The sequence below is a fragment of the Triticum aestivum genome, chromosome 7D (genome assembly GCF_018294505.1).
Source record: "Triticum aestivum cultivar Chinese Spring chromosome 7D, IWGSC CS RefSeq v2.1, whole genome shotgun sequence".
Lineage (NCBI taxonomy): Eukaryota > Viridiplantae > Streptophyta > Magnoliopsida > Poales > Poaceae > Triticum > Triticum aestivum.
In genome coordinates, this window is record NC_057814.1 from 25,541,586 (window position 1) to 25,567,861 (window position 26,276).

A 26,276-nucleotide genomic window follows, 5' to 3' on the forward strand; every position below is an offset into this window, starting at 1 on the left:
ATAATTTGTTTCATCAAGTTTTTAGAAAGGCTCCTCAATTTCTTTTGAGAATCAGAAATACTCCTCATGTATTATGAAAATCTTCATCACATACAATTTTTTAAATGATACAAACATATTTTAGAAATTACATGAAATATTTTTTACAATTTCATGAACATTCTTCGAAAGTGCTGGGAACATATTTTTTAATGGTGGAACATTTTATTATAGACAAGGAATTTATTTTAAATACATTATTGACAATTTTCAATGAACACATGGACAATTGTTTAAATACATGATAAAGATAATTAATCACACAATTTTTAAATATAAAATAAATAATTTAAAAATAAGGTTTTTATTTATTATTGGATAATTCTTCTACAATGTTCCTATTTATTTGTTTATTACATTTAAAATGGAAATATAGTGAAGAAAGAATCAGAAGCAGGAAAGAAATTAAAATAAATAGCCTATGGTATTATAGGCCTGGACCATTTTGTGGGCTGTCGAGGCAACACAACATTCAATCCGGCAATTGGCTATGTAGAACCTACCATCATCCAAGCATAGATTAGACGAAATTCATGCTGTTGTGTGCTATGTATCGCCTGTTAGTATCCATACTATGTTGTGGACAATAGCTTGCTTCAATGAGTTGCAATGTCATGAGACCCATTAACGTAGCTACTTTTTATATAATTATGATCTTTCTTTTTTTTCTTCTCCTAAGGGAAACATAAATATTTTTGAAATAATTATTATGTGATTACAAAATGATTAATATTTAAAATGTTCGACTTAATAAAAAAATGTTCAAAATTATTTGAAGAATTTTCATTGTCTATGTTGAAAAATGTTCGGCCTGTATTCAAATAATGTTCAACCTTTATTGAAATCTATTTGCCTTTTATTTAACCATTGTTCAACAAGTATTTAGAAAGTCTTCACTGTTTTTTTAAATAAAGTTTACTTGTATTTAAAAAATGTTATTTGGGTAGTTATTTTTTAAAAGATGTACATGGAAAATGTTCAATAAAGTTCAACTTCTATTTAAAAGTGGTCATGGTGTATTTTTGAAATATTCATCATGTTTGAAAATATGGTTCAACTTGTATTACGAAATCTTCATCTTGTACGTAAAAATTATGTAACGTGTATTTTCAAATTTTAGTGTCTATTGAAATAATGTCAGGCTTGTATGCAAAAAATCCATCTTGTATATTATATTCTCCCTCTGTCCCGTAATATAAGATGAAGTTTTTGCAAAATGTCTTATATTACGGGAGGGTGGGAGTATAAGACATGATAAATTTTATTCTAAAAAACAGAAGATGAAGAAGTGCAAGTAAAAAAACAGAAAGAAAAAAATAAAAGAAACCCAGAAAACACCATCTGAAACACATGAAGGGAAACCCCACATTAGGCTAGGACGAAAAACATCCAGAACAAATAGGCTCTAGTGGAAATGAAATTACCACAAAAATAACCTTCTAACGTTGTACGTTAATGGCCCTAGGCCCACACTGGAAATCGTGTAGGCAGTCACTCGCAGTAAGCGATAGCAATTGTGCCTTCATGTTACTCCACATCCACCTTGAGAGGGGATCACCAAGGGCCAACATAATTAAGCCATCCACTAGCATGGTCCATTAACATATGTGTTATTGCTAGGGTTAGTAAATTTGTTCATCTAGAGTAATTAAATGTTTATTTTACTAGTGGAAACTATCCCATAGAATACGAAAATATTTAGTGCCATATGCATGTTTCTTATTCATATGAAAATGTGCATGTATCTCAAAAAAGTGTTAGTCTCTATCAATGAAACAGGTCGTATAATTCCATAGAGATGTTCATGATTTGAAATGAAGAAGAAGAAGAAGAAGAAGAAGGAGAAGAAGAAGAAGAAAAGAGAAAAGGGGCAGAGGAAAATAACTACTAAAGAAACCCAAAACAAAAAACAAGAGTAGAAGAAAGAATGAATAAAACACACATTGGCTCGTGAAGAAGGAAAATGCTATCCAGGCCTAGTGTTGGCCAGGTTTATCAAACTCTCGGTCATGCTCTCCCGAGTTTGTTGCACTATGTAGGCATTCTCGGTACGCGACCCTGCCAGGTCCTCAGTCGTATACGACTAAGACCCTCATTGCAAGTCAATGACTACTGACCTTCAGGGATGCTGAGAGGAATGGACAATGTAGGAAACGCTCGATGATGCAATCTGTTCGGGTGCCCGTGTATGTTTTTTTTGCAGAAAATCCCAAGACCTTAAATTAAATAAAATATCCTTTACAAGAACTTCCGTGCAAGAATTAGAAATCACCGGCATGTGCATTAATAAAATAAACATCGACTTCCTTCTGCATCCGTCGACGGTGCACCGTGAGCACAGCTCGTTGCCGCCTCTGGGTCATCGTCTTATCGGAGCAACCTTGATAATATTCAGGAGCTTGTAGGAGCAACACAGGGAAAGTTGTGGATGTTGCAGAAGAAGCCGATGACTGCGATATGCAAAGATTGTTGTTTCAGAGAAGCTATCACCAAGGAGGGCCATGCGATAATCTAAACTATAGCCAAACGGAGGAGGGATACAAAAACATCCAAATTTCCTTGAAGGAGCCATATCTGGCTGAGCTTCATCATATGAAGACGTAGTTGGGGAACAAAAACACGCCACAATGCCGTTCCTCCACAGGACACCGCTGTCGTGCACAATGCTCATCACGCTATACCTAATACATGGCGATTGACACCGTCCTCTTACTCCTCGACACCCCTACAAGGAAGCACGTCGACATGTGGAAAGCAAAGAAAATATATTCCCAATGCCGCTGCTTGCCCCAACTTCACCAACATCAAACCGGGCGCACAAATCCATGAAAAAAGATTGTGTCAAGTTTAATTCTAACCAGATAGAAGAATAAAGAAGAAATACTGCATTTAATAACTGTTTTTTTTCTCTTTTTTGCTTCGAATCGTTGCTATTTGACTCAGGCATTTTCTTAAATGGTCCTCGGCGGCTCGAGAGCTGAAGAAGCCGTCGCCTCCTGGTCGCCTTTAGCTAGCAAAACCTAAAAACGATATGTTACTAAGCCACGTATGAACCTGAACTCTCATTTGCATGCATGGAGATCAGGCGGGCACGCAGGTTGTGGTTTATATGAACGATGTTAGGGTGTTCTAATAAATTTAAAATTTTCAAAATCAATAATATTAGATACATCATGAAATATAATTTTATATGTACTTTTCCCTAGTAATGTAGAGGTTGATCTTTGTATAATAAATTTGGTCACATTTTATTAGATTTGATGTGAGACAAAATCTATGTGCACTGGTCCGTATATTGCCAAGTTTAATTGTAATCAGTTAGAAGAATAAAGAAGAATTACTGCATTTAATATATTTTTTCTCTTTTTGCTTCGAATCATTGCTATTTGACTCAGACATTTTATTAAAAGGTCCTAGGCGTCTCGAGATAGAGCTGAAGAAGCCGTCACCTCCTGGTCACCATTAGCTAGCAAGACCTAAAAATGATCTGTTACTAAGCCGTGTATGAACGTGAACTCCCACTAGTAGAAAATAGGGCATTTGTCCCGGTTCTAGAGGGCCTTTAGTCCCGGTTCTGCAACCGGGACAAAACAGTCGGGACTAAAGCCTCTCACTTTTAGTCCGAGTTGGGTTACGAACCGGGACCAAAGGAGCTCCATGTGGCCGCAGTGGGGCGCCCAGGCAGGAGGACCTTTACCACGCGTCAGCAGCTCGCAGGCGTTGGAGTTTTTGTTTTTTTAGGGGGGGGGGGGGCTTAGGGTTTTTGGAGGGTTTAGGGGTTTCATATTGTGTTAGCTAACTAATAGAGAGAAGTGACCTCTCTTTCTCCGTGCTTGGTCGACGCTAGCTACTACATATAGAGAGAACTCGACGCTAGCTAGTAAGCAAAACAAGGAAACCATTAATTACACAAGATCATCATGAACATATATAAAGAGAAGTGACCTCTCTTTCTCTGTGCTTGGTCGAACAACAAGTTTTCGTATATCTATCTGACGCTACTACATATATACAATATAACATCCCTGACATCATCAAGCGCCAAACTCCCATTGAATTTGAGTATGGTATTCTCCCTTTTCATGTATGACGTGGTCAAGAAAGAATCCCGCCAATTCCTGTTGAATTGCTCGTATGCGATCATTTGGTAGGAGTTCATCCCGCATCTGCCAGATCTAATTTAAAGAAGGGGGTCAATACATATATATGACTGAAATTCAACACAATTGACGGTAATAAAATAACTTTGCATGCATGGAGATCGGCCGGGCACGCAGGTTGTGGTTTGTACGAACGATGTTAGGGCCTTCTAATAAATTAAAAAAATTCCAATCAATATTACATGATAAATCATGAAATATAATCTTATATGTACTTTTCCCTAGTAATGTAGAGGTTGATTTTTGTATAATCATTTTGGTCACATTTTATCTGATTTGACGTGAGACAAAATATATATACACTGGTCAGTATATTGACGCGAAATAGAATAGTACTATTGTATAGTAATGATCAGGTGGGAAAACGATAAAGGCACCAAAAAAAGCATGTTCGGAAGCTACCGTCGAACAGCGTAGTTAGTTGATGAGCAGAAGATGATAGGGACACTATAGTTGAAAGATCTAAGCTCTAATTTGACACGCAACTCTTCCGGCAGTCGGCGGCTCTTGTAAGCTCTAATTTGACACGTAACTCTTCCGCTAGTTACCTTGAACGCGACTATATATGAGACGACGGCCTGGCTGCTTACCCCGCACGAGGAATGTGTTTCTCGTCTAGAATCAATTAACCACACGTTTAATGGAAACTAATTAGTAGAGTTCAGGATTAACAGAAAACTACAATGTCAACGCCACTATAGAAGTCTTACTGTTGACAGATACGTTGCACATAATTATTCAAGAGATTTAGTCTGTTACAAGAGAAGCTTACGACCAGCTACTTTTAGTTAGTTTGGCTAGAAGAATACCCATTCACTCTGTTCTAAGTAAACAAAAAGTCTCACCTCCCACTCTTCTCATTGGGAATTGTGCACGAACAAGTTGGTGTGATACCTTCTAACAGGCTTAGGATTTGTGAACGAGCCATGTAATCTTATTATCGGACGGTTATTCTTGGAACCTTTTTTTTATGAAACTTTTACTCCCTCTGATCCAAATTAATTGACGCTCTTTTAGTATAACTAGAGTTGTACTAAGAGAGAGCCAATTAATTTGGATCGAAGGGAGTACAACATTTTCTACAGTATTTGTCTAAAGATGGTTGTTTGCATCGACTAATGAAGAGGACTGACCTTTCAGAAAAGAAAATGTACGTTGGCGCGATATCTTTGTGTCCTGTCACATTGGATTTCTGCTTTCAAGAAGACGAGTGAAATTACGCCTTGTTTGTGAGGAACTTGTGATGAACAGGGATATTAGGCACAAGACTCAACAACTATCTATTCCTACACCGTATTAGCTCTTTTAAGTGAGGTACATTATCTGATGGTTTTTATTGTGATGAATAAAAAAAATATGGCGCCCTTCCCTAATTAACAGCAAGTCCAGTACATGTATGTGTTTCATACCTGAATTGGCTCTAAACAACTTCATCCCTGCATTCAGCATAGCTCTGAGGTTAGGTTTCTTGTGATGAAACCAGTCCATCCGTGTTCAAGTTATAGACTCAGCACATGTGCTTAGATTTTTCAAATTTATTTCAGGCATTCCAGAGATGTTCATTCCATGCGGGACGACGTTTCCATCGACTACAAGGCAAACATGGTGATTTTGTCAATCTCAACATCTGCACGCAGTCTCGTGGAGGTGCTCGTAGGGATATCATGTTCGTTCATGTGTTCATAGAAAGGGGTGTACACTGTTGTTTATGAGCGGCTGCGTTGGTACTAGAAAATTAAGGACAAGCAACGACCTCATGTCTCTGAAGCAAGTTTTGGGATCGAGGTACATACAAGTGTGCCTTTAACAACAAGCTAACCTGGCTGACTACCTATTATAAATTACAAAAGTCTTTATCTTAGCACTACTACAATAAAGTGTCCATGAACTTTAGTTAACCAATAAGGCATGACATATTAATAACAATAGTATACACAAAACTTCTGTTGACAACACAAATCCTATATACCTAAGAGAGCGATCCCAACAGACTTATTTATCTCAACATGCAAGCATGCCACATCATCATATAATTATGAATGGGATATGACCCACTTCAACATGTAACCATATGCATGGAATAAGATCCACCACCTCCACATGCAACCATGCATGGGAAAATATTTTTCATCCAATTATTCTACTTATATTCAACAAATATTTTACAACTATACATAATCAGCTATAATAAGTCATATGCTTTTTAAGTTTTGGTGCATGTATTATTAATTTAAATATTTATATTCCACATAATCAAATCAAACTATAATATATTGGAATCGATTCCCATAGTGACGCACGAGGTATCATCTACTAGTATGCATATAGTGAGGTCTCTTCTCGGTGGTCGATGGTCGTTTTTTGATAACAAAGTTCCTATAAGTGACCCATTTAAATGCACTTGCAAGAAATCTAAATCATTAAACACATGCAACCAATCCTCTTTTCACTTTCCACTTTCCATGACATGCAACTCCATCACATCATCAAGCACACATGCAATAATCCCACTTTCCACTTTCAATATTTACAGCATGCAAGATAAACACATCATTAAGCACATGCAAGCCCTCCACATAATTGTTTTTCCAACAATAAATAATTGAACTTGAATGTCACAAGAAAAATATGACATGCATCCACCGTCCATTTTCCTATAGGTTTTCTACCGTCGCATGGTAAGAATATGGTGTATTATTATTATCATATGTTCTGATTTTATTTTTAATAATTTCATTGTTATAAATCATCTAGCGCACATGCAATCAGTTCACTTTTCATTTTCCAATTTTCACAACATGCAAGCTATACACATCATTAAGCACATGCAAGCCCTTCACATAATTATTTTTATTTTATTTTTTCAGCCACAAATAATTGAACTTGAATGTCACAAGGCATTATAGCATGCATGCACCCTCCATTTATCTATAGGTTTTCTACCGTCGTATATGGTGAGAATGTTGTGCAATATTATTATCATACATTCTTTTTTTGTGATAATTTCATTGCGATAAATTTCCGTAGCAATGCTCGTGTTATTCACTAGTAGAAAAATGGGCTTTCGTTCGGGCCTGGTCAGCTCATTAGTCCCGGTTCTTATACGAACCGGGACCAACGGGGGCATTCGTCCCGGTTCGTAAGCCCAGGTGGCCGGCCGGGGCCTCGCGGGCTTTGGTCCCTGTTCGTCTGGACCCATTTGTCCCAGTTCTAGGAACGAACCGGGACCAATGGGCCTCGCTCCTGGCCCATAACCATTGGTCCCGGTTCCAGCCACGAACCGGGACAAATGATTTGCCTATATATAGCCCATCGTCAGCGAGCAAAGCACTCCACACTGCTCTGTTTTTTGCTGGCCGGCGAGGGGAGGGCATTTGGGTGCTCTAGCTCACCTCCTATGCACATGAGGTGTTCGATGAAATGTCCGAGCCACAGTAGTTAATATTTCTTCTCTCGAAACTCGACCTCCGAGCTCCATTTTCGCCGAGATTTTTCTAGGTTTAGCGGTCCGTCACGTCTCGTCCCCGTCTTCACCGCCGTCGATCGCCCGCGCCGATCTCGTTGCCGGCACCACCGTGGTGAGCCTCTTGTTCTTATCTTCTTTCTGAAAGAAAAAAAATTCTTACTTGCGATAGATACTTGTCTAATTTTCTTACTTTTATTATTCCTTATTATTATATAGTGCGATGGTTCTGGTATCCGCCCCCGTCGGCTCTCGTCCTGTCTATGATTCAGATGTGGTATATATTATCTTTTTATAACTATTTGGTTCATTTATTGTTTATGACAATTATGCCGACCAACGTGACATAGATTTTATTTATGCACGAGGTGGTTGAACCGGAAATTCCAACCAACCCTATTGTCGAGAGGTTAAATTTAGTCGAAGAAGAAAACAATTACTTGAAGGAAAAAATAAAAAAAATGAGGAGGAGAAGATGATATTGGAGTTGCATGTTGCGGATGTCGTCGATGATCACAAGATCAAGATGGATGCAATGCGGTTGAAGATTAGAAAGATTAGAAAATATGCCATTCATACTGAGGCTTGGTATCATTATGCCGTTGGATCAATTGTTATCTTAGTTGTGATTATGATCGTATTTGTTGTTGCACTGAAAGGTTTTACATAGTTTCAAAGTATGGTTTAACTAGATGCTCTGGAGAGCTATATGTTGTTCAATTTGAACTATGTATATACTTTGGTTTTAATGTGACGATGAACTACTATTAATTTGGTCACTTATCTATCCATGTTCATTTGTAGTGCTTTTCAATTTCAGGGTCTTATTACTAAAAAAATCAGTAAATGCATGAAAAATAACAAATGAAGTCAGAAAGGGTTGAAAATTGATGATGTGGCTTTGAATGGTGCATTTTGAACACAGAAAAAGTATGGAGTTCAAATAAGTTCAAAAAATGAAATCCCTTTGTAACAGACGAGTTTCCGTATGAAACCCTGATACTTCGAAAGAGATTGTCCGTTTTGTACACGAAGTGCATCCAGTTTTTGCCGTAAGCCTCTCTACTTTCTTGCACATGCTATGTGGTTGAAATGATGATACAATGCCAACTTTTAACCTTTTCAGAGTTCATTTGTAGTGCTTTTCAATTTCAGGGTCTTATAGCTGAAAAAATCAGTAAATGCATGAAAAATAACAAATGAAGTCAGAAAGAGTTGAAAAATTGATGATGTGGCTTTGAATGGCGCATTTTGAACATATAAAAACTATGGAGTTCAAATAAGTTCAAAAAAATGAAATCATTTTGTAACTGGCGAGTTTCCGTATGAAACCCTGATACTTCGAAACAGATTGTCCGTTTTGTACATGAAGTGCATCCAGTTTTTGCCGTAAGCCTCTCTACTTTCTTGCACATGCTATGTGGGTGAAATGATGGTACCATGCCAACTTTTAACCTTTTCAGAGTTCATTTGAAGTGCTTTTCAATTTCAGGGTCATATAGTTGAAAAAAAAATCAGTAAATGCCTGAAAAATGACAAATGAAGTCAGAAATGGTTGAAAATTGATGATGTGGCTTTGAATGGTGCATTTTGAACATAAAAAACTATGGAGTTCAAATAAGTTCAAAAAAATGAAATCCTTTTGTACAGACGAGTTTCCGTATGAAACCCTGATACTTCGAAAGAGATTGTCCGTTTTGTACACGAAGTGCATCAGTTTTTGCCGTAAGCCTCTCTACTTTCTTGCACATGCTATGTGGATGAAATGATGATACCATGCCAACTTTTAACCTTTTCGGACTTCATTTGAAATGCTTTTCAATTTCAGGGTCTTATAACTGAAAAAATCAGTAAATGCATGAAAAATAACAAATGAAGTCAGAAAGGGTTGAAAATTGATGATGTGGCTTTGAATGGTGCATTTTGAACATAGAAAAACTATGGAGTTCAAATAAGTTCAAAAAAATGAAATCCTTTTGTAACAGACGAGTTTCCGTATGAAACCCTGATACTTCAAAAGTGATTGTCCGTTTTGTACACGAAGTGCATCCAGTTTTTGCCGTAACACTCTCTACTTTCTTGCACATGCTATGTGGGTGAAATGATGATACCATGCCAACTTTTAACCTTTTCAGACTTCATTTGAAATGTTTTCAATTTCAGGGTCTTATAGCTCAAAATAATCAGTAAATGCATGAAAATTTAATAGCAAAAAGAATTATCATAAAATAAAATAAATAAGTAATTTGAAACAAAATAATATAAACTCTAATAAAATATATAAGTAGAAACAAAATAAAATAAAATAAAATAAACTTTAATAACATAAATAAAATTTATGAAACTAAAATTATCAAAGTATTTTTTGTTCAAAACATTATAAGCAACCTCTAAAATTTATGAAACTAAAATTATATAAATTGATGCAACTAAAAGTATCAAAGTATTTTCTGTTCAAAATCATTAAAAGCAAAAAGAATTTTCATAAAGAACTTTGTTTGTTAGAAACTTTAATAGCAAATATATAAGTAGAAACAAAAAAATAAAATAAATAAGTATTTTGTTGTAAGTAGAAACAAAACAAAAAAATAAAGCAAAAAGGAAAACAAAAAACTGGGAAAAAATAAAAAAATTGCCACCTACTCGGCCACCACGGCCAGAATACGACTAGAAACCCATCCCTGGGCCAGGATTCAGGCCCGCATAAGGCCCAGTAGGCCCATCAGGCATAGCAGTCACAATTAGGCCCGTAAGCCTGCAATGGAGAGGAGCTCGAGAGGGGTGCGGCAGTGGGGCTTATAAACCACTGCGCGCCCCTCTCAACTAGCGAGGTGGGACTAAACTTTCGACGCGGGCGCAGCAGCACACGGCCTTTCGTCCCGGTTTGTGGCACCAACCGGGACTAAAGGTGTGCATTGGTACCGGTTCGTGGCACCAACCGGTACCAATGCACTACCTTTAGTCCCGGTTGGTGCCACCAACCGGGACCAAAGGCCGTCGATTCCCGCCCTTTGGGCTGCTGAAAAGTGGCCTTTGGTCCCGGTTGGTGGCACCAACCGGGACTAAAGGGGGTCTTTGGTACCGGTTGCTGCTATGAACCGGGACCAATGCCCTGGGTATATAAGAAAACAGTTAGCAGTTGCGGCCAAATCCATCACTTCTTCCCCCGACGCCCCTGCTCCTCCTCGCCGTCGCCGCCCGACGCCCCTGCTCCACCTTGCCGTCGCCGCCGCCACCGACGCCGTCAGGCTGCTCGACGTCGCCCTCGCCGCCGCCACCGACGCCGTCAGGCTGCTCAACGTCGTCGCCGCCGCTGCTGACGCCCTCTGCCCCGACGACGGCGTCGACCCTCGCGCCCCTGCCGGCCCCGACGCGCCGCCCACCGTGCCCCGCCGCCCCCTGTGAGCACCAGCCTGCTCCCGCGCCCCTCCCCTGTCCAGCGCCCCTGCGCCCCTGCCCTGCCCCGCCGGCGCCGGCGCCGGCCCCTCCGCCGTGCCCCTCCGCCCCTGCCGGGTGCTAGCTATTAGATTTTTAGATGTTTTTAGATGCTATTTTAGATGTTTTTACATGTTTTTTGGATTATTTTAGTTTATGTTCAGTTTAGTTTTAAGATTAGGAAAATTTCAGATGTATAGGTATATTTATTTAGATGTATAGTTAATTTAGATGCTGTAATTTGTTCATAAAAATTGTGCACTTTTGTATAGAAACTTTATTTTTTTTCATATGTACGAAAATGTAGAATGAAAACGAAAACAAATATATAAGAAAAAACAAACGAAAAAATGAAGAAGGACCCGCGGCGAAGCAAGTCTTTTTTTAAGGTAGTTCTTTGTTAAAGTGAGGGGGACGTCCGGAGCACCCCCCGACCCTCTCGCTCGACCAAAACTCTCGATGACACCCAAACCCTAGAGAAAAACAATGTCGGTCTCCTACCCGGCCCCTCCCGGCGCGCCCCTACCCGATCGACAAACTCTCTTGAGGCCACCCAAATTTACCAAGTTAAAAGAGCATTGTCGTCGAGGCCACCCCGAACCCTTGAAGCGTTGTTGAGGCCACCCCAGACCCTTGAAGCGTTGCGGAGGCCACCCCAAACCCTAGAGAAGCGTCGAGGCCAGGCCACTAATATGATTCCTTATTGTGCTTAGCTAGCTAGTTCAACGTTTGCCACTAATATATCCATCTGTCATGTTTGAATAATAATTGCCATGCTGTAAATATTTGCAGAAACTATGGATCCACACCCCCGAGATGAAGCAAAAGAAGTGGTGTTGGGGGAGATAATCGCACACGGAAGTGATGTCGTCTTGTCGTTTCTCAGCGACACATGCACCGATGGTCTGGAAAGAGAGAATGAAGAAGCAGGCTACGACGATGCTCAAACAATGGAGGAGGAAGGAGACCGTGATGACGGCTCCGGTGACCGAATGGAGGGGGAAGGACACCGTGATGACGGCTCCGGTGACCGAATGGAGGGGAAGGACACCGTGATGACGGCTCCGGTGACCGAACGGATTCCGGCCAGGTATATATATTAATTAATTAAGCATGTGCTGACTATAGCTAATTGATGCATTAATTGTTTTTGGTATGTACACATATTAACTCTCTTCTGTTTCTTCTTTTCTAGCCCTCCGGATCGAGCAACACTTCGGTAACGAGACGAGGCCCGAAGAGAAAGTTGCGCGCGGATGAAAGGTACACGATCATCGAAATTGATCGCGCCGGCCAACCGATTGAACCCCTCAGGACCAAGCAAAAATTTAATGCTCAGTGCGGGGTTCTAGTGAGGGACATGATCCCGATCAGCATCGAGCAATGGTTGAAGCCTAAGGACAAAGAATCTCAGGTCTCTTATGTCAGCGATAGGCAGAAAGCTGATCTTTGGACCGCGCTGCAGGAAAATTTCACCTTCCCGCCAGAGGAGGATCCGGAGAATCCAGTTAAAAAGCCAATGATCAAGGCTTATGCTCTTAAGAGGATAGCTGAGCTATTCAGGAGGTGGAAGAATGAGCCGAAATCATCGTTTGTCGACCAAGACAAGACTCCAGAATTCATCGGCCGATTTGAGAAGATCAAAGATCAGTGGCCTGAATTTGTCACCAAAAAGAAATCTGAGAGAGCAGCGAAGATGTCGGCGACAAACAAGAAAAATGCTGCAAAGAAGAAGCATCACCATCGCACGGGGTCAGGTGGCTACCTGAAAGCCCGGCCGTTGTGGGACAAGGCTGAGAATGACCTCATTGATAAAGGGATCGAACCAGAGACGCGACGCTAGCCAGACCGTTGCAGGACTTGGTTCTTCGGGGTTGGGGGGAAATTGGACCGTGTAACAGGGAAGTGCATTTCGACCAACGAGCAGCTGAACACACCCATCGAGAAGCTTCAGGAGTATATCAAAAAGGCGCATCAAGGGACGTTCGTTCCGGATAGAGAGAACAATGAGCTCACAGAGGCCCTCGGGAATCCTGAGCACCCCGGACGGACACGCGGCACGCCAGGCTCCCTTTCGTGGAAGGCTGGATTTCCCGACGCAGGCGGTTACAAATGCCGGGAGAGGATGAAGAAAAAGGATTTGACCCAACTACAGGCGCTGCACGCAAGGGTACAAGCGCTAGAGGAACGAGAGGCAGTTCGCAGCACGCGACCTGCCGAAGCTACACCCGAAGCTACCCCGCCATCTCAGCGGAGAAGCAGCGTGGCTTCCACGGAGCTGATTCAGGAGCCTGTCTTCACGGCTCCTGCTAGCTACCCCATAGATGCTATCACGGAGTCTCAGCATTGCCACCTTATGACGCAGTGGATGGAATTGAAAGTCAAGGCGGCTGTTGGCTCTGTTGCACCTCCTGAACTAGGCACAACTTTTCACTGCCGGCCGATTCCAGAAGGATATGCTAGGGTAATGGTGGATGAAATCACAGAAGGATTTGAGGACCTCCAGCTTGACCACCCTACGGGTGACGGAGAGACTCGGCTGGGTTCTTGTCTGACGACTCCATGCCTATGGCGGAAGGAGCTCATCAACCTTCTGAACTGGATGCTTCCGCCTCCTCCTCCTCCTCCGGCGAGTCAGGGCACTCCGCCTCCTCCACCGCCTCCTCCTCCGGCGAGTGACGATCAGGGCACTCAGCCTCCTTCTCTGGCGCGTGGCGGCACTCCACCTCCTTCTCCGCCTGCGCCGGCGCGCCCGAGCAGCCACCAGCATCCTCCTTCTCCGCCTCACCAGCAAGGGCGGAAGAGACCCGCCGCCGCCCCGGCTGCTCCGGCGCGTCGTAGTCCTTCTCCTCCGCCTCGTAAGCAAGCACGAAAGAAGATAGCCGCAGCCGCTCCGTCTGCTCCGGCGTCTAGCAGTACAGCCAGAGGCGGGAGGCAATACAGATACGGTCCACCTCACAAGCCTCTAGAGAAGTTACCGTACGAGATGACCGTGGAAGAAAACAAGAAGATCGTGCAAAAAGAAGTGAAGGACTTCTTTGAAGGGGCGAAAGCAGAGAGACATCCACCTCCGGAGGAGAAGGTAGATCCAGTGAAAGCAACGCGCACTATCGATGCCCTGAGGAAACCACCAAAGTCTCCGCCGAAAACCAACTATGAGCGCATTACTGAAAAGGCATATCTCGAAGCGGAACGGTCGGGAAGTACTATCAGTGATCAAAGGTTAGAAGAACAACGAGCAGCTGGGAAAACAATTTCCCAACTCGGTGAAGAAGCGAACCAATCGTGCCCCCCGCTCAACGTGTCTAGCGACATCGTCGCTAATGCTCCGGGGATGGTGCCCGGTTATAGCAATCTTGGAGATTACCTGCCCAACGATATACATTATGATTTCTTGGAGGTGGACGAACACAGATACGAGTACGGAAAGCCTCTCGTCAAAGATGAAAAATCTCTAACAACGATGATGCGAAGATGCCATAATTGGTACATGAAAACCTGCAGAGAGTCTGGGGGACGGATACTTTGTATCTGAGAGTTAAAGAGGAGCACGACCTCGTTGGAATTGATTTGTTGCATGTTCCATTTGAGGAGTTCTTCCAGTTCTTCAATCAAAAGGCCCTCGATAAATTAACGGTCACTTGCTCCTGTCTGTAAGTACTACTTCTGTCATTAAGTCTCTATATATAGCTCAGCTCTTTCATTGCATGTATTTATAATTATCCTCACTATATTATGCAGATTGAAGATCGTCGAGTGCAGAAAAGCAATATGATATTGGGTTCATTAATACAAATCTCATAGATGAATTTTAGGTTAAAAAGAGCGCCCAAGATGCCGAGGCCAACTTGCTCAAATCATTGCTAATAAATCAAAACAAAGATTTAATACTCTTTCCTTACAACTTCAAGTGAGTGTTACTGTCGTGTGCATATTCGGTTTCCCTTATTACTCGAGCGAGGTTATAGTAATGTAATTGATGAGTTATGCATGCGTGCGCAGCTTCCACTATATTCTCCTGGAGATTAAGCTTGAGCGGGGACTAGTAACCGTCTTAGACTCGAGACGAAAAGATCCCGAGACCTATGCGGACATGACTAAAATTCTCAACAAGTAAGTTCAATCGATCATTGTCGCACCATATAGGCAACTTTTTGTTCATTTCCTGATATCTCAAGTAATAATTATTTTTTTGTCTTGCAGGGTTTGGAAACAGTTCACCGCAGAAGCTGCGATATACATATCCGAAAGTAAGTACTACTAGCTAGCTAGTTGCGCGCATCTCCCGTTGATTCTAGCTACTTTCATCAATGCCATTTATAATGCTTCATTATCAGTTTGATTGACCTCTATTTCTCGTAAAGTGCTTGTGGCAGGAACAAGGGAATGATTACTGTGGATACTACGTGTGCGAGTTCATCTACAACGCGACTTTGAAAGATAAGCGGGGCTACTCTAAAAGACAATATGAAGTGCGTAAGCAATAATATTCACAATTTCATTTTATTACACCATCAATTCTATTGAGTTTCATTCATATATATGTATTAACCCCCTTCTTCAAATTAGACATGGCAGATGCGGAATGAACTCCTACCACAAGATCGCATAAAAGCAATTCAAGAGGAATTGGCGGGATTCTTTCTTGACCACATCATCAATAAAGCCGGAGAATATCATGTGAAAGTTGAGTTCAAATGCTAGGGGATTGTAAGAGATCTTACATATTGTATATGTATGTAGCCAGTAGCGTCGGATAGATAATACGAAAACTTGTTGTTCGACCAATCTTTCGGAGAAGGAGAGGTCGATCACTTCTCTCGGTATGCATGACGAACTTCTGTACTTAATGGTTTCCTTCATTTTCTTACTAGCTAGCTTGTCGAGGGCCTCTCTATGTATAGTACGTAGCGTCGACCAAGCACGGAGATAAGAGAGGACACTTCTCTCTATTAATTAATTAGCTACCTAACACAATATATGAAACACCTTAATTAACCATACAAAACCCCCAAATCCACCCCCCTTTCAGAAAAAAAACAAAAACCCTAGCCCCTGAACAGCTGACGCGTGGATGCCTATTGGTCCCGATTGGTGCCACCAACCGGGACTAAAGGGCCTCCTGCCTGGGCTCGCAGCACCGGCCATGTGGAGGTCCATCTGTCCCGGTTAGTATAAAAACCGGGACTAAAGGCCTAGGCATTAGTGATGACCTTTTAGTCCCGGTTCCCCAACCGGGACAGATGGGCCTTATGAACCGGGACAAATGACCCTTTTTCTACTAGTGATTATCTAATAGTATATATAGATAGCGAGGTCTCTTCTTGGTGGCCGACGGCTACTTGTTGACAAATAGTGCATACATAGTATACAGTTAGCGAATTCTGATCTTTGCGGTCAACCACGTGCAACGTCAAAGTGTCGAACTGACTAGGAAAGCCATCCAAGGCGGCGGTACCCACATAGTTTTGAGATCCACCTCTCCATTATCCTCTCAAGCATCCATGACCCCAACAAAAATAAGCGGGTGTATATACTATCAACGCTAAGTAGCAACGATCGAAACTTATGTGACATAATATGAGTAGAACGTCCATTGCCACCCAGCACTCCTTGCTCCCTGGCTTTGACTCCACTGTGCAGAAGACTTGGATGCTGGCTACCATGGTGACAGATCTGGAGCTTCTGAGCGGCCAAAGAGATCATTAGGGATGGATGTCATACGTGGTGTAAAATAAAAAGGGCTGTGAGGAAGGGTTGATACAAAGGTAGGGGGACATCGTAGGTGAGACGGTGGCCCTGAGGCTTATTGTTTTTTAATTTGTAAAATTTAAACGAAGTCTACAAAATATGAAACATGGCATGGTTTCATTATATGATCTCTAGAGGATGTAGTCAAAATTGAGAAGGTTTAGAAAAGGTTGTGGCGTACACTGCTTAGATACCGGACCATCTTCAAGGAAGAATCTAGGTTTTGAGGTGGAACGAGTCAAGTTTGAAGGCGAAGTGACGGCTGCTTTCGTCTATTAAATATTGCTTTTTTTAGTACACTTATACTATACCATTAGATGTTCCATGTCAAAGTTTGGTATTTTTCAACATTAAAAATCCAGTAAGATCCATGTTTGGGAGTCGAGTCTTTACACCATGATGTTTGGAGTTACTCTTCTTTTCTTGTATAAGGCCTAAACATAGACTCAAGAACACCAATATAATTTTTCAACCCAATTTACCCAACTACTTCATGCACTTGCAGTCCAAATTTTAATTACAGGAGTTAAATGCCTAGAAATATACTAAATATCTTAAATATAATTAATAACTATTCTAATACAACATCCCTAGTTTCTCCCTACAAAAAGTAACTCATAAATAAAAAGTTTTCTATTGAAAGTCCAAATGAATACATGCATTTTATTACTTTTTAATTGTTTGCCGAGTGTCTTATAAAAAACTGCAGATAGTTTTTTTTTGCCGAGTATAACACTCGGCAATGCACCTGTTTGCCTAGATCCATTTTGTACCGAGTATTTTGTCTGGGAAACTCGGTAAAGGCCTTGTTTGCCGAGTGTTCAATTAAATTCACTCGGTGAACGATGTGACACTTGGCAAATAAGGTTTTTCCAGTAGTGATTGGCCCCAAACCTGCTGCAACCATGCTTGCTTAACATGTGTTGACTAGTATTGCTCCAATAGTCTATATAAGCGAAGTTGTGTCTTGTGGCATTTCCACGCTCAAGCTGCATACTAGTTGTAGAGCAACAAGTTGTGGCCGCCGCAGTTGATCGAAGGCCCATCTCTGGTATCTCCAATTGATTGAAGGTAATTTTGTTTCACAGTTCATCATCCATGATCTCCAATATTTTCTCAGTTGTTCCATGCATCAGCTGTAGATGAGAAAATCCATGAACTTTAATGTTGCCTCGCAAACTGTGTGCAAATCATACCTAGATCCTAGGTCCTCGGCTAAGCACCTGATTTCTAACCGGCTCCACTTGCAACCTAGTACGTGATTGTGGCCTCATTAGTTAACAAAGACATAGCTTTTTGTTTATAGCACAAAATGTTTTTGTCTCATTTTATATCGGCAAAGAAGGGACCCAGGGGTATTGAGTCGTACAATTAAATTGGAACATTCCAGATTCTTCTGTTTCCTAGTGCAAGTGCTACTATGGGAAGCACAGGGGCAGCTAGAGCGATGCCGGTGCAGGAGCTTGCTGGAGCCCTTGGCACACCCGACGTGCCGGCACCGTACGTTGTGCGCACGCACAAGGACCAACAGCTTGCCGCGGCGGTTGTAGCGCCGGTCCCTGTCATCGACCACGGCCGCCTTCTAAGGAAGGACCACAGCGCCGACGAAACCGCGAAGCTCCGGTCAGCGATCGAGTCCTGGGGCCTCTTCATGGTAAGTAATATTCTAATGAGTCGGTAGTGCACCACCATTTCGGAATAAGATCAAAGCATGCATGTCTATCTCGCTTCACATGTATGTTCCTCCAGGTCAGTAACCACGGCGTAGACGCCGCCGTGATAGAGAGCATGAGAGCCGCGTCGAGGGAGTTTTTCCGGCAGCCACTCGAAGAGAAGCAAAGATACAGTAATCTAATCTGCGACGAGCAGTTCCAGTCCGAGGGATACGGGAACGACCGGGTGAGCTCGCCGGACCAGACCCGGGACTGGACCGACCGCCTCTACCTCAAGGTGCAGCCCGAGGACGAGCGGCGCATCGCCCTCTGGCCAGCGCATCCCGAAAACTTCAGGTGACCGATCTCTTAGGGTGATGTTGTCGACTCCACAAATTTGCTGGCTCGAATGAGGATCTGTTGACGGATCATTAATTAAGACATACATTGTTGTGTTTCAGGGATGTTCTCCACCAGTTCACGAAGAAATGTGGACAATTGAAAAACGATCTGCTCCGGGCAATGGCGAAGCTGGTGGGGCTTGACGACGAGAACTACTTCGTGGACCAACTTGGGGAGAAGGCCCTTACAAATGCTAGATGCAGCTACTATCCCGAGTGTCCAAGGCCGGAGCTCGTGTTTGGCCTCAAGCCCCACACTGATGGTACCGTTGTTACTGTCCTCATGGTCGACGACCACGTCGGTGGCCTGCAAGTTCTCAGAGATGGAGTTTGGTGGGACGTACCAATCGTACCTCACACACTGCTGATCCTTATAGGAGATCAAATAGAGGTACGCTTATAGAAATATAATTTCTAGCTTGAAATAGTATATACTGTTAGTAATATTTATTTATTTGAACCTTATGGATGTACATAGTTTTCCATTTCTCAGTGGTCGAAATTATAATGTACAATATGTTTAATGACGAAACATATTTCCGACATATATCAATTACTCCCTCCGTTCCTAAATATAAGTCCTTTTAGAGATTCCTATATGGACTACATACAGATGCATGTTGACGTATTTTAGAGTGTAGATTCATTTAATTGCTCTGTATGTAGTCCATATTAGAATCTCTAAAAACACTTATATTTTGAAACGGAGGGAGTACATCTTAGCCTGATGATAGCATATCAAATATTAAAGTCTATTCTACTGTATCCAAAATATAACAGTCAAAACTTACATGTTCGGGATCTCAAAATGTTAAATCGCCAACATTGTGTGCTTTTGCCAGAAGATTCTAAGCTCTTGGGCTGATGTAGTTACAAATTTGTCTCACAGATAATGAGCAATGGGATATTTAAGAGCCCTGTGCATAGGGTCATCACAAATGCAAAGAAAGAGAGGCTATCAGTGGCTCTAGACTACTCTGTTGATCCTGAGAGAGAAATCGAGCCATCGCCTCAATTGATCGATGAGAAGAGACCGGCATTTTACAGAAAAGTGAAGGTCAAGGACTACATTGCCACTTATTACAATCATTTTTTTCAAGGGGGAATGGTTATAGATACGATTAAGCTATAACTAAGTATGGCATCATGGATTTCTTGAAAAAGAATGTGGCCAAGACAAATGATTGTATCATGTATCTTTATATGTCAAGTGTATTTACTCTCTTTGTTTAACAACACATGTTGTTTCAGGTTTTTGTATGGTCTACATGCTAATAAACTCTGGATGTTGTGATATTGTTCATGGATTTATAATAAAAATATGGGATGATAATATTTTTAATACCCCAATTTCCACTCTGGTTTTTATTGGTTTTATTTGTTGTTCTTAGTTTTGGTGGTATTTTAGTTTGTATTTCTTTTGAGTTCAACAAAATTGAGTAATCGGGTGTCATTAAAGCAATGCACATCCCGTCTCCAACCCATGAAACCACACATGGCCCAAAGTCAAGATCATATCCGTACAGGAAATTAAGTATTTTCCTATTAAAGAGCATATTTTTTAGAGACACCGATTAGAACATTGTTGCACACATGCACACACTAACATCACCACACATAGGCACTCACACAACTTTTACTGAAGACTGGGTCGAAGTAGCGGAGCTTGAAGATTGACGAAGTAACCACTGACGATTCGCTATTGACGGGAAGGTTGCCTCCCACTAAAATAATAACCTGAAGTAATGAGACACCAAAGCGTCAAATCTTGGGTTTGATCTTTCACCATTACAAACAAAACCGTATATATCCTAGATGAAAATTTTCAAGAAAATTCATGGAGCTCCCTGTACCCATACAAAACCAAGATATGCAGACTCCATACTTCAGCCATTCCTTTGGAAAATTAAATTTCTCTTATGCCCTAAATCCCAAAAATTATCAACACTATATTTCTACTCTTCCACTCGAGAGGAGACTTGGGAAATCTAATCCAAGGCTCTAGGGGTGCCTAGAGCTAGATGCTCTGGCCAGGATCGACCAACTCTTTTTCCATTTCTACACAACAAAACATTTTGACCTACATTAACATGTGTCAATTGTTGCATAGGCCCATAGATCATTGTCTCCATAACATTTCCTATTCCCGAAAGGCAAATCCATGTTTTCATAGATGGCTCGACTAATTGTTATATCGCCTTGCTTGGTACATTCGTATTAAACCCATTTTAGTCGTACACATTACCTTATCTCGTTTGTTTCCCCTAACAGAATCCCTTCCTCTTCTGTTGTTCCTACCTCTGATCATGAGACATTCTCGTCTGCTCGGGTTGTTAAGGATCTATCTCATCATCCAATCTCCCATGTCAATGTTTCATGCAATTTGCAGAAGAAGGAATTCATATCGTCGAACGAGGGTGTGTTTTGAGATAGGAAGAGGGGGTGACCAACCAACCTCAATAAAAAAATAGCTAGAGGAGGCACGAATTGCAAAGGTCATTGGTGTAATTGGTTGAAGTAAAGTACATGTTGTCGAAGTTCTCCATAGGGATTGAAGTATAGTTGTTATACAAATTGTTGAAGCCAAGCGACACTAGGACAGAGTGATTGATCGACAGTAATTAACAACAAAGGTAAAACAAAAAATGATCTAGAAAGGTAACAACTAAGGAAATAGTCAACATCACAGAGTGATGAAGAACGTGCAAGCTATTTTTTTATAAAGGTCAATTCACTCATAATGTAGCGTCAAGCAGATACAAAGCATGACTAGATATCAGTAAGTTTTATGGGACCAAAACTATCCCTATATCGAGAGAAGTAAAATAGCAACAGGTAAAGGTTTAGAGAAGCTCATACAAGAGCAAATTAAAAGGAATATTAATCATTATTTTTATTATTGTTTCAACTATAACGACACGAATAAATAGGCCAAACAACTAGGAGCCGGAATTACTCAGTGCTAGGGAATAAACTGTAGCTAAACTTCAAAGTCCAAACTAAATAGAAATAATTTGTACCAAAATTTTGGGTGCTACTCGACATTACTAAGAACTGAAACAGACAGGAGAAGCAAGAGTTAAGGATATACATATAGTGAAGCAAAGCTCAGGAACTTCAAACAGAGAAGCAAAGATTACATGATTCCAAAGTTGGAAATCAGTCACCTAGCTAGCTGACACGGAGGTACATAATCAACCGAAGCTGAAGCAGGGACAAGAAGGAGAAGTGTATCTGCTGCCGACGGGTCACTTCGATGGATCGTGAATTGGGTCTCCCCTCCGCTCTTCACTTCCCAATAGCCATCATCTCCACTCTCTTTTCTCTCCGCATCCAACAACCCCCTCTAGATCCTTCCCCTTCCCGCCTCATGCCAATGTCATAATCATGTTTTCTTACTTAATTCATCGACTTATCACTGGCCTGCTGGGCTTACTTTGGTAGTGCTTTGAGCTTTACGCCTAGAGACCATATTCTGTCTACTTGATCATATTTGGATTTGGGCCTAGACCTGGGCCGAAGATTATTTTGGGGGGCCAAGGCGATTGTGCCCTTCATGTCTAGTGAGACCCCCTGTGTGATCACAAGAGCAATGTTTCGCATTAAGCGAGATGGTAGCAGCTGTCGCCGAAAGATTTTCTCGTCTCCTGTTGCAACCGGGCCGGCCCATTTTTCTTCTCGATCGCTGCCACACGAAGCTCGCTTGCGAGCGGTCGCTTGTTTCGCTCGTTCAACTCTGTTTTAATATTCTCCTTTGCTTTTTTGTTTCTTCTCCGGGTTTCTCCGCATTTTTACTTTTTCCTTTGTTTTTTCTAGTTTTCTCCGTTTCTTTTCCTTTTTCGGTTTCTTTTGTTTCTTTACTTTTTTCTTCTCCTATTTTTTTCTTTTCATCTCTTTTACATCTGTTTCTTTGGTTTGATTTTTCTTTTTATTTTTACTTTGATTTATTTTGTTTCTTTTAAGTTTGCTTTATTACTTTTCGTTTTCATTCTACATTTCTGGTATATGTCAACAACAGTTTTCTAATACACGTTTAATATATTTCCAGTATAAATTTAGCATATTTTTAATACATGCTCACCATTTTTTCTATACACATTTTAATCATTTTTCAAATGCTTGATTAGCATTTTTTCAAACACGGAATTTAATTTTCTGAATACATGATTACCAATTTTCTATATATTTTTAGAGATTTTTAAATGCTTGATTAACTGTTTCAAAATAAAGAAATTTAAAATTTTGAATTCATGGTCAACATTTTGTCTATACACATTTAATATTTTCCAAACACTTGATTAACACTTTTCAAACACTTGTTCAACATTTTATCAAATGCTTGATTAAAAGTTTTATATACATCATCATTTTTATTTATCAATTTTTAATACATGGTCAACAGTTTTTATATACACATTTAACATTTTCCAAATTCTTGATTAAAAAATTTCAAATACTTGTTCAACATTTTTTTGGAATGCTTAACTAAATTTTTTATATACATGATCAATTTTTTTTCACATTTTTTAGTACAGGCTCCACATTTTTTCTATACACATTTATAGTTTCCCAAATGCTTTATTAAAGATTTTAAAATAAGTGTTCAACATTTTTTTCAAATGATTAATTAACATTTTTATATAATTTAATTTTTTATCGTTTTTAATACACGATCAACAATTTTTCGATACACATTCAGAATTTTCTCCAGATGCTTGATTAAAATATTTAAATACTTGTTCAACATTAAAAATATTTCAAAGTAGAATTTTTTTACAAAATAAAGCAAAATACGAAAACAGAAAATGGAAGAAAAACAGAAAAAAGGCTGTGGCCTCCCGCGCGCCTGGGCCGGCCCATCTAGCTCGCCCCTTCAGAGAGCAGAAGCTATACTCGCTGTATGACGATTTGACGCTAACGGGCGTCATATAGGAATCACCCATTTGACGCTAGCGGGCGTCATATATGAATCACCACGAGATATAGGGGCGAACCTGTCGGACGCCCGCGAACGTTGGAAGGATGGAGCTTCGCTCAGGTGCACGCTTGCTGGGCCGGCCCACTCTGCCTGCGAGCAATTTTTTTCCTCTTCCTGTTTTAGTTGGCTTATTACTGTAGCATCGCGGTTTACAGTAGTGTCCCATACTGTAGAATCCGGTTTACTATAATGGACAAGTTTTTTTTGTCGATTTTTATTTTGAATTTTTTAATATAAGTTGAACATTTTCTTAATATATGATGAAAATTTAATAATAATAATAATGAATTTTCTTATTATACGATGGACATTTTTTATATGTTGAACAATATATACGTCGAACAAGTCTTGAATACACAATTAGCTTTTTGTAACATACATTGAATAATTTTCAAATAGACATTGAACATATGTGCAATATATGCTGAACAAATTTCAAAACACATAGTGAACATTTGTATATTCATTGATCAATTTCTAATATACGATGAACATTTTTATAATGCATGATGAACTCTTTGTAGTATACCGTAAACATTTTTGTTAGTATATGATGAAAAAAATTGTAAGACGCAATGAACCTTGTATTATACATGAAAAAGTAAAATAAAATAAATAGAAATACAAACAGAAAAAGAAAAAAAGAAAAGAGAAAATAAAATACTAAAAGAAACCGAAAAAGAATAAACAACGAAGCAACCATGGCTGGCCCAAACTAGGGCGTCAGGAGGTCGCGCTTCAGCGAAGCCACGCCCTTTTGACGCTCACGAGCGTCAAATAGGAATCACCCTGTCCAGTTGCTCATGCCGGCTCTGATCGTAAAGGTAATTGTACACTGAAGAGAATGCATGCTTTGGGGATTTTATTTTATCTGGCAATGGCATAGCTAGTAGGTGGCATGCATTGCAAAGAGCCAACATCATACATACAACAACAACAGCAAACGCGAACCAACCTGTGGTTAGATGGTTAGAAGGACAGTGGTATCCCCAGCCCACTAGCTCAAAATTACTTCACCTCCTGAACCCTCCATCGGCAACCAGAGAGCCCGTGATATGTAAATTTTACCGATCAATTTTAATATCATGAATAAATGTGGCAAATCACACAACATGTTTATTGTTTTTTATAGCATCTCCATCAGAATAATTGTTTGGGGGAGATATATAGCCTGGTCTCAAATAATTTTTTAATAAGAAAACACATGTAAAAAACATCTGAAATACTGGAGCATGTGAAAAAAATAACATTACCTTGCAAAAGATCTTGGGATACTATTACTTGGCATCCTTGAAACAACGCTAGACATCAGAACTTGGGTCACAAATTTAGCTGTTGTGCTACTAAGAGGTGTCCCACCACGTTGACCTTGAGATTGTAATGCATTTCTTGGTGGTAGAATTGTCCATCCCAGTGCCATCTGACATAGAAATAGAACATGGATGAAGGGAAATGAGTTGGAGTTTACAAAGAAGCAAATCCTGAACTAGAAGGGGATTTTTGTCCCACGACCTGAAAAGAGAAGACAGGGATAGCAAACCAAACCAGAGAAGCATCTCTTGTTCACCGTGTTTTCATGGAGAAAAAGAGGCACATTGATGAAAGAGAAAACGAATGAAATAGCAGACGCGGAGTTTCTGCTCCTGGGCTCATCTGCACCCGCGCTCGTAAAAAATAAAAACAAATACTAGAAAAATTCAAAAAAATCCAATTTTTTTGTGTGGTAAATAATTTGATGCGTGAGGTCCACTCCAAATTTCAACTCATTTGGACATCTGAGTAGCACTCGGCAAAAAAGACAAATTCAAGGTCTGTAATTTTTTTACTGTTCATGCACTGTTTTGCCCGATTTGTCTTTTTTGCCGAAAGCTGCTCAGATGTCCAAATGAGTTGATATTTGGAGCGGGCATCACGCATCAAATTATCTACCACACAAAAACAATTTGGATTTTTTTAAATTTTTCTTGTATTTGTTTTGATTTTTCCTCTGAGCGGGAGCAGATGAGTCTGGGCACCAAGTTGGATTTCTGTGAAATGGCTATCATTTTACTAGCCTAGATTCTGAAAGACAGAGTTGGAGAAGATACAACCAACACCCGGCAATCAACAAACAAACAGCTTCGGAGAGGGTATAGCTTGTACAAGCAACCTATAAATGCCAGTACAACTATCACTAGATAGTTTTATTTTGAGGAACTCATTGTTTTCCCGATAACTTCATGAGTACGAACACCATATGAAAAGTTTGCTATAGGGGAGACAAACACATACATTAATAAAAGCTAGAAAAATTCTCATGGAAGTAGAAAACATCCTTGTTTCAAAAAAAAAATCTGATCCTAGAATTGATAGATGCTACTCAGATCAATTAAGATTAAACAACAATCAATAGTGAGA

At 40.5% G+C, this 26,276-nt stretch overlaps 1 protein-coding gene across 1 annotated transcript; it reads left to right on the forward strand.

Annotated features, from left to right (window-relative positions):
* Positions 1 to 18,259: 18,259 nt before the first annotated feature.
* On the forward strand, positions 18,260 to 20,038 carry LOC123163650 (2-oxoglutarate-dependent dioxygenase 11-like). The gene is made up of 4 exons (XM_044581005.1): positions 18,260 to 18,502; positions 18,598 to 18,857; positions 18,962 to 19,292; positions 19,791 to 20,038. The coding sequence occupies exons 1-4, from the start codon at positions 18,269 to 18,271 to the stop codon at positions 20,031 to 20,033; spliced, it is 1,068 nt and encodes a 355-aa protein (XP_044436940.1). The 5' UTR covers positions 18,260 to 18,268; the 3' UTR covers positions 20,034 to 20,038.
* The last annotated feature ends 6,238 nt before the right edge of the window (positions 20,039 to 26,276 follow it).

Coding starts and splice junctions, on each gene's coding strand:
- LOC123163650 (XM_044581005.1), top strand. CDS start 18,269: ATGGGAAGCACAGGGGCAGCTAGAGCGATGCCGGTGCAGGAGCTTGCT. Junction 18,858..18,961: donor GCGCATCCCGAAAACTTCAG/GTGACCGATCTC, acceptor GTTGTGTTTCAG/GGATGTTCTCCACCAGTTCA. Junction 19,293..19,790: donor TTATAGGAGATCAAATAGAG/GTACGCTTATAG, acceptor TTTGTCTCACAG/ATAATGAGCAATGGGATATT.